The 9509-nt window shown below is 38.2% G+C and overlaps 1 protein-coding gene across 4 annotated transcripts in view; it reads left to right on the forward strand.

Annotated features, from left to right (window-relative positions):
- Positions 1-9509, forward strand: part of GOLGA4 (golgin A4) — a 117547-nt gene that overhangs the window by 8934 nt on the left and 99104 nt on the right. For all 4 annotated transcript variants that reach the window (XM_021714041.1, XM_021714042.1, XM_008061267.2 and 1 more), the window contains exon 2: positions 2806-2895. In XM_021714041.1, the coding sequence (XP_021569716.1) occupies positions 2806-2895 (90 nt within the window). The remainder of the gene's footprint in view (positions 1-2805; positions 2896-9509) is intronic.

Genomic DNA, 9509 nt, shown 5'->3' on the forward strand with positions numbered 1-9509 from the left:
TCCCCTTCTGTCACCCAGGCTGGAGTGCAGTGGAATGCTCACAGCCACTGCAGCCTTGTCCTGCTGGGTTCAGGTGATGCCTTCCACTTCAGCCTCCCAAGTAGATGGAATTACAGGCATGCATCACCATGCCCGGCTAATTGTTTGATTTATTGTAGAGATGAGGTCTCACCAAGTTGCCCAGACTGTCTCCAACCCGTGAGCTCAGGCAGCCTCCACCTCCCAACGTGCTGGGATTACAGGTGTGAGCCATTGCACCTGGCTTCCTTCTCATAGTATAGTGTTGACTTTTGGTTATACATTTTCCAGACATTTAAATCATTGATAAGGCTTTAGCTTTATTTCACATTCAATCATTTTCTTGATATTTTTAAGTCCTTACTTTTCCTGTTTTGTCTGGGGTGGGAGAGGATATCTTATCTTTTAAGGCAGGAGTTCCCAAACACCCCTCCCCACCCCCTCCTCGGGCTGAAGAAGCAGGAGGTGAGTGGCAGGGGAGTGGAGCTCTGTCTTCTATCAGATCAGCAGCAGAATTAGGTTCTCATAGGAGCGTGAACCCTATTGTGAACTGCTCATGTGAGGGATCTAGGTTGCATGCTCCTTATGAGAATCTAATGCCTGATGATAGCTCCCGCAACCTCCCAGCACCGTCTGTGGAAAGATTGTCTTCAATGAAACCAGTCCCTGATGCCAAAAAGGTTGGGGACTGCTGCCTTAAGGTGACTTCGCACATAGCTGATTTCACCTATCATATGTTTATTTTTCTGATTTATCTTTTTGAAGGGATTTACATGTTAGAATTCTTAGTTGTAAGCAACAGAACTTGGTCTAGCTAGGTAAGCAGAAATGGAATTTATTATTTATTTATTTTAAAGATGTGGGATACAATTCAGGGTTAGGTATAAAATGTTCATTATGCAGGTACTCTTATTGTTGAAGTGTGCCCCTCCCTCTCCTGGCAGTTTCCCTCAACTGCCAATCCCGCCCCCCCCCCCCCCCGCAGTTTCCTTTTCTTATGTACTGCCAATCCGTTTCTTATAGTATTATAATTGTTCAAGATCCGTTTATGAGTGAGAACATATGGTACTCTGTTCTTTGTTTCTGTGATAGATCACTGAGTATGATCGACTCTAAATCCATCCAAGTTGCTGCGAAGTCCATATGTTTGTCCTTCTTTATGACTGCATCATAGAAATGGAGTTTATTAAAGAAGACTCGTAGCTTACACAGTTTTCTTGAGAGCCCAAAAGTCTGGACTGATTGCTGCACTCAGCTATACTGGAGAGACTGCTCTAATATTGTGGCAGCTGCCTCAGCTTGGCTTTGGCGTTTCATCTCCCACTGCAGAACTTATGTTTTCATGGCTCCATGAAGTTCTATCTCCATGCTCGCCAGATGATGAAATTTCATTTTGCATGTCTGTTTTCTCACATCACTCACCTATGACTCAATGTCTCATGTAGGTGTGTCTGATTGGTGGAGCTCTGGTTACGTGTCCCAGATTAAAAAGAAGGCTAAGTTTTCTGAATTCCAACTTATGGACTTACAAGAGTTGTTTATAAAAAAAAGATTATTCAGCTTGTCATATTTTGTAGATACTTTCCCCCTCTTCCCACTTAAACTGCTCCTTTTATTTCTGTTTTTGACATAAAATGTCTTTCCCATTCAGAGATTATAGAAATAGACTTTATTTTTGCATTTCAATTAAAAAATTTAATTTTTAATGTGATTTAAGTATGAAGTAAGGCTTTTATTTATATCTCTTCCCCATATGGATGGCTAGTTATTTCAACATCATTTGCTGAATATCTGTCCTGGTGTGAGGTGTTATTTTATCATAGACTAAATACATATATGTGTATGTATAGAGTGTGTATGTAAGTACACAATTCCTCATGACTCAGTTTCAGCCTAGCCACATCATTATGTACACAGATATGATAGACCAGAGTTCAGTTTGTCCATTTGTTCCCTTATTTATTTGACAAAGAATTATTAAATGCCTTTTATAAAGTGCAGACTACAAAAAAGGTAAACTATAAAGACTGATGCATTTCTATTTGTAGATGAGTTCATGTCTGTTTTGCTGTGAGTGGAGACAGATCTTGAAACTTTGACCTTATATTTTCAGGGCTGTTTTTATCTCACCTTAGAGTAGACCTTAGACACCTAATTAAAATTTATAGCCCTTTCTCTTGAGGGGTTTTGTACTGAGGATTATAGGAGTCAGCCTATCCTTTACAGAGAGAGCTAAATGGACTAGCATCTCAGTAGCCAGCAGTGGTATTCAAGGTAGGCTCAAAGCAAGGTCCTTAATTAGAATTGAGGGCAGGTGCTGTTTACTGATACATTTTATAGTATTGAGTGTTAGAGCTGGAACAGACCTTAAAGATTGAACTGACAACCGTTTTTTTAGAAAAACGATTTCTGATTTTGGAATATTTTGATTTACAGAAAAGTTGCAAAAACAATACAGAGAGTTTTTATATAACCTCACTTGGCTTCAGTTTCCTCTAATATCATCTTACATCACTATCAGAACTTTATTTATGTAGCCCTTAAAAAGTTAATATTTAGCTAAGATCATAGTTGTAATTGGTGGCAGAGTCAGGCTGAGGACCCAGCGGGTAGCCTGGGTCTTCTAGTTGATTATGTTCATTATCCTATTCTGCTTTTTTTGTTTGCTCTTTTCCTTTCTTTCACTGAATTCTTTGGGCATGAACTGAGAGAACTGAGAGACTACCCAGTACATGGTTTACTAGTTAATGCAGTCTTTCTAATTTGTGCAATAATTTTTAAATCTAGGCTTCCTCCAATACTTCAACACCAACAAGAACCAGAAGTAGGACACCTTCGTTTTCAGAGCAACTTGATGAAGGTACACCCAATAGAGAGGTAAGTTTGGAATTCCTCTCTCACAAGAAGCCAATTAATCTACAATGTAATGCTGTTGATAACAAAATGGGAAACTCTTTTGGCAGGTCAGTTAATTAATTCCTAGTTATTATTTTTTTTAGTAACATAATTAGTCTTTTTTTGAAAATAGCAGTTATGCTTTTGTAAAGTTTGTTTTCATTGAGATCCTTAATTTGAGAGGATAATATATGCTGCATTTAGTATTTGAAGTTTTCAGATTAATTTGATAACAATTTGTTCAACACAGTGTTTTTTAAAGCTGGTGAGTGAAAACTGAGAAGTCATTTAACTGATTCCATGTAATTAGCAGCTAGCACCAAAACTCATTTTTTCCCAAGTTTTTTTTATTTCTGTGAAATGTAATACAAGTCCAGAAAAAAGAATAAAACATAAATGTACAAATCAGTGAATTATCACAAAGTGAATCCTTTGAACAGTACTAGCACCTTAGTGCTCCCTCCCTCCCCTGTCAGATTACCACCATCCTGACTTTTTGATATTTGCTTTCCTTCTTTTCTTTATAGTTTTAACATTTGAGTATGTTTTCTTTTTTTTTCCTGAGTTGGAGTCTCTGTCACCCAGACTGGAGTGCAGTGGTGTGCTCACGGCCACTACAGCCTCGATCTGCTATGCTCCGGTGATCCTTCTGCCTCAGCCTTCCAAGGAACTGGAACCACAGGCATGTTCCACCATGCCTGGCTAACTTTTTGATTTATTGTAGAGATGAGATCTTTCCAAGTTGTCCAGGCTGGTCTTGAATCCGTGAGCTCAGGCAATCCTCTCACCTCAGCCTCCCAAAGTGTTGGGATTATAGGTGTGTACCACTGCGCCTGGCTAAGTATGTTTTCTAAATGTAAACGTTATAGTTAAATATTTGGGTTGTCTCCAGTTTTTGGCTGTTTGGCTGTTTTTGGCTTCAGTTTATGCTGCTGTGAACATTATTATATATTTCTTTTGGTATACATGTACCTGCATTGCTCTTGGCATGTCCTTTGGCATCCTTTAGAATCATGACTCCAAAGGACATATGCAGTTTTTACTTTAGAAGATAATGCAAGCCGGGCTCGGTGGCTCAGCCTGTAATCCTGCGCCTTTGGGAGGCTGAGGTGAGTGGATTGCATGAGCCCGTGGGTTCGAGACCCGCCTGGAGAACTTGGCGAGACCTCATCTCTACAGTAAATCAAAAAATTAGCCGGGCGTGGTAGCGTGCACCTGTAGTTCCAGCTACTCGGAAGGCTGAGGTGGAAGGATCGTTGGAGCCCAGCAGGTCGAGGCTGCGGTGGCCGGAAGTGTGCCACTGCACTCCAGCCTGGGTGACAGAGTGAGACTCCAACTCAAAAAAAAAAAAAAAAGAAAAAAGAAAATGCAGACTGGGCACGGTGGCTCAAGCCTGTAATCCCAGTACTTTGGGAGGCCAAGACGAGAGGACTGCCTGAACTCAGGAGTTTGAGACCAGTCTGGAAAACTTGGCGAGACCACATCTCTACAATAAATCAAAAAACAAGCTGGGCGTGGTAGCGGGCACCTGTAATTTTAGCTACTTGGAAGGCTGAGGCAGAAGGATCACCTGAGCCCTGCGAGTTGAGACTGCAGTGGCCATGAGTGTGCCACAGCATGGACCACAGAGTGAGACTCCAACTCAAAAAAAATAAAAAAGAAGATAATGCTGTTTGTTTTCCACAGTGGTTATAGGAATTTATAAAAGTTGCTGTTGCTCTACATCCTTGATAGTCTTTAGTCTTTATTTATTTTTCTTCTCTGAGTATATACACTGAAAGACAGTCTTTTTTCTTTTTCAAAGTTTTAAAGCAAAGCTTATTAGAGAAGAGAGAAATGAAAGACATGCCAGAGTTGGCATGGACATGAGAAACCATCTGAAAGAGAGTCTTTTTCATTTTAGTCATTCTGATGGGTGTGTAGTAGTGTTTTGTTATGATTTTAATTTGTATTTCTCTGATGATTGATTATATTGAATATTTTTCATCTGTTTTTTGGGTATTTGATATCTTTTGTGAAATTTAAGTCTCTTGCCCATTTTTATATTGGATTATCTTTTTCTTACTGATTTGTAGGAGTTTTTTTTTTTTTTAATATAGTGGATAAGAGTTCTTTGTTGAATATATGTCTTGCAGTTACCTTGTTCCACTCTGGCTTGCCTTTCATTCTCTTAATGGTGTCCTTTGATTAACAGAAGTTCTTAGTTTTATTATACTCTTCATTTTATCAATATTTTATTTCATGGCTAGTGTTCTTTATTTCTTGTTAAATCATTATTTTCTTACTCTGAAAGTATTTTCCTGTATTGTCTTATTTTGCTTTTCACATTTAGATCTATGTTCTACTTGAAAATGGTTTTTCACTATGGTGTGAGCTAGGGAACAGATTTCATCCTCCCAATATGATTTGACATAGACTAGTGAGGAGAAGATGGTTTTTGGTACTATCTGGATTAGCCTGGATTTGCATCCTGGCTTTGCCACTTGCTGGCCTAAGGATCTATGAGTTAGCTTATTAAAACTCTAGCATTTTGCTTGATTTTAGGGGGCAGGGTTTCAGTATTGTCATTTTGTGTAATGTTAGCTATGGGTGTTCAGTAGATCTTCTTTATCATGCTGAAGAAGCTTCCTTTCATTCCTAATTGGTTGAGCATTCTTATCTTGAAGCAGTGTTGAGTTTTGTTAAATACTGTCTCTGTGTCTATTGAGATAAACATGTGGTTTTGTCCTTTACTGTATTGAATATCATTATAGTAATTGATTTTTAGATGTTAAATTAACATTGTATTCCTGCAATAAATCCCACTTGATCGTGGCATGTAACTTTTTAATATATTATTGGATTTGATTTGGTAATATTTTATAGCGAATTTTTGTGTCTATATTCATAAGAGATGTTGGGCTGCAGTTTTTGTGTGTGTGTGTACTCTCTGGTTTTGGTATCAGGATAATACGGGCCTCAAAGCATGAGTTGGGAAGTTTTCCCTTCTCTTATACTTAAGTTTCTTACATTTGTGAACGAGTTTGTGAAGTATTGGTAGTTATTCTTTATTATATTTTATTTTTTAGAGTGGGGAATTCCTCTCAATTTATATACCTGTGCAACATGTTAATAAGTTGAAACAAACCTCCCATTGGTTTGTTGACTGAGTTTGCGATAACTCCTGTTTTGTCATAGGGTAGGAAACCCAAACTCGGGCCCTGAAAATCAGATTGACTGAATAAGGAGGTGTGAGCATAGAAGGAAAAAGAAAGATTATAACCTTCTCAAGATGAGCCTGTAAATGAAAATTCTAAAGCAAATACTAAGAAGGCAACCAGTTAAAAACAGTAATTAGGATGTATTTACTCCAGATTAAACTTAAATAATACAGCTTCCTGGAAAATACTTTGTGTGTGTGTGTGTGTGTGTGTGTGTGTGTGTGTGTGTGTGTCGGAGTTTCAATCTGTCACCCAGGTTGGAGTGCAGTGACATGCCTACAGCCACCCAGCCTTAACCTGCTGCACTCAGGTGATCCTCCCACCTCAGCCTTCCAGGTAGCTGGAACTACAGGTGCACACCACCATGGCTGACTAATTTTTTTATTTATTATAGAGACAAGGTCTTGCTAAGTTGCTCAGGCTAGTCTCAAACCCCTGGACTCAGGCAATTCTCTCATCTCTGTCTCCCATAGTGCTGGAATTATAGCTGTGAGCCACAGTGCTGTCTGGAAAATACTTTAAAATAACTTTCTTCAGTAAGACAGATGAAATAATACTTTTCCTAAAAAGAACAGAAAATTATGGGGAGAAAACAGGCTAAAACAGGCTAGATTAGGTAGATATGAAAAAAAACTAATTAGAAATCCTGGAAATAAGAAAAAAATTGATGTAAGCATATAAGTCACAATAAACTCAGACCGGGTTTAGCTAAAGGGAAAATTTCAAAAGAAATACTGAGTAATCTCTCACCAAAAACACAGAGATTCAGTCCAGTAACATGTTGTATAGGTTTGTAACCTAGGAACAACAGGTCAAGTAGTATCCTTTACCAGCTAGCTTTGTGTAACACAGGAAAAAATACATATATTTGATATGTATGTCAAATATATATGCAATTATGTGCTACAAAATGATGTTTCAGTCGACAGGACCACATATATGACAACAGTCCCATGAAATTATAATGGAGCTGAAACATTTCTATTGCCTAGTGATATTGTAGCCGTCGTAACATCATAGTGCAATATACTCATGTGTTTGTGGTGATGTTGGTTTAAACAAACCTACTGTGCTGCCAGTGGAATAAAAGTGTATGGTATTGTCTTAGGCCTTCACCTTCACTCACCACTCATTCATTGACTCACCAAAAGCAACTTCTAGTCTTGCAGTTTCCACTTGTGATAAGTGCCCTATCCAGGTACACCATTAAAAAAAATCTTGTGTACCATTTTATACCTTACTGTCCTTTTTCTATGGTTAGATAGATTTAGATAAATAAATACTTTGCATTGTATTATAATTATCTACAATATTCAGTATAGTAACATGTTGTACAGGTTTGTAGCTTAGGAGCAGGTAAAGTAGTAGGCTTTACCATCTAGGTTTATATAAGTGCCCTCTGATGTTCACATAATGACGAAATAGCTTAACAACACTTTCCTCAGATTTTATCTATGGCTGTACATGTAAATATATGTGTGTATGTTTGTACATGTGTGTATACTCATATATATGCGTGTATGTATATATATGAGTATAAAAGACATAGAGGGTAGATTGAAATCTTCAACATACATCTGCTGAATTTCAGATAATCTTCATGAATGTTTGGATATACAACTTCAGTGTTAGTTCAACTGATGCTTCAGCAGGAGACCACACAGAAGAGGTGAATTCAATCTTTAGGAGATTTGGATTAGAATTATAACAGTGTTTGAGATTGAGTTGAGACAGAATCTTAGAATATTTGAGAACAATGCTTATGAGACTTTCATAGGCATAAGGACAGCAAGTGGGGAAAAATGGCTTCTTAGGCCTTGAGGTGACTGACAATGGATACTAATTTTGATACACTTTGCTTTTCCTGTGGCTAGGGACTGTAGTGAACATTTTTGTTTGAAGGTGGGGCTCCGTGGCTCAGCCTGTAATCCCAGCACTTTGGGAGGGTAAGGTGAGTGGATTGCCTGAGCCAGCGAGTTCAAGACGAGTCTGGGCAATTTGGCGAGACCTCGTCTCTACAATAAATCAAAAATTAGCTGGGTGTGGTAGCGCACACCTATAGTTCCAGCTACTTGATAGACTGAGGTGGAAGGATCACCTGAGCCCAGCAGGTTGACACTGGGGTGGCAGTGAGTGTAGTGTGCCACTGCACTCCAGCCCGGGCGACAGAGTTTGAGACTCCAACTCAAAAAAACAAAAAGTTTTTTTTGTCTGACAGTACCTTTTGAAATGGTGGCCAACACATTTTTCTATACTGGGCATTAGCTTTTGTGTTTTTCTCTTTAGAATTTCAAATATACTCCTGTGAAATTTTGAATGGTGGGCAAGAGTGACTTTGTTTCAAAAAATAACTTTGGAGCCGGGCTCGGTGGCTCAGCCTGTAATCACGCGCCTTTGGGAGACTGAGGTGAGTGGATTGCCTGAGCCCGCGGGTTCGAGACCCCCCTGGGCAGTGAGACCTCATCTCTACAATAAAATAAAAAAATCAACCGGGCGTGGTAGCGCATGCCTGTAATTCCAGCTACTTAAGGCTGAGGTGGAAGGATTGCCGGAGCCCAGCAGGTCGAGGCTGTGGTGCCGGGAGCGGCCACTGCACTCCAGTCTGGATGACAGAGTGAGACTCCAACTCAAAAAAACAAAACAAAACAAAAAATAACTTTGGAAATCTAAGAAGAGTGAATTTGTATAGCTTTTAACTTGAAATTAACATCCATTCAAAAGATGATCTAAGTTCCTGGAAGAGAGAGATTTTTAGCAAGAGCAAAATATGATTCCTTAGAGTTAAACAGGCATTTGACATATTTTAGTATACTAACATTAAAATTTAGAATTTAGTATAAAGTCAGTTCCTGAATCCTGCACAAGGAGTAAAGTTATTAGCATAACTAAAAGACTTAAAAAATGTTTTTCCTATCTATAATTACGATAGTCTCTAATGTAGGACCAGATGAAGAGTTAGTTCTATAGTTAGTATTCATACTCCTATAGTACTGAGATGAAAAGTGTATGTTCTTAAGCTTTCATAGACAGTTATTTTCTAATTTGAGTTCTATAATGTATAGCATATAAAGTATTATATAATTTGTCATATTATATATTAACTGCTAAGTTAATGTTTCAAAAGATTTTTTTTTATTAGAACTTCAACATTTATTTATTTGTCAGGGGAAAGGGTGAACACAATTTAATCCATTAAGACCTGCCATTTACATCTACATAAACACATTCAGCAAATCTGAAAGAGTTGTCCATAGGGATGGTCAATAAGAATTTACAGGAAGCAGGGTAAAGAGAGGCATAGATTGGTTTTATTTTTTTTTTTTTAATCAATATTTTTTATTATGATATTGTGGGGTACAGTTAAGGGTTAGGTATACGAATATGCTTCATTCAGGC

Source organism: Carlito syrichta, unplaced genomic scaffold (assembly GCF_000164805.1).
Source record: "Carlito syrichta isolate Samal-C Ts95f unplaced genomic scaffold, Tarsius_syrichta-2.0.1 Scaffold305170, whole genome shotgun sequence".
NCBI lineage: Eukaryota > Metazoa > Chordata > Mammalia > Primates > Tarsiidae > Carlito > Carlito syrichta.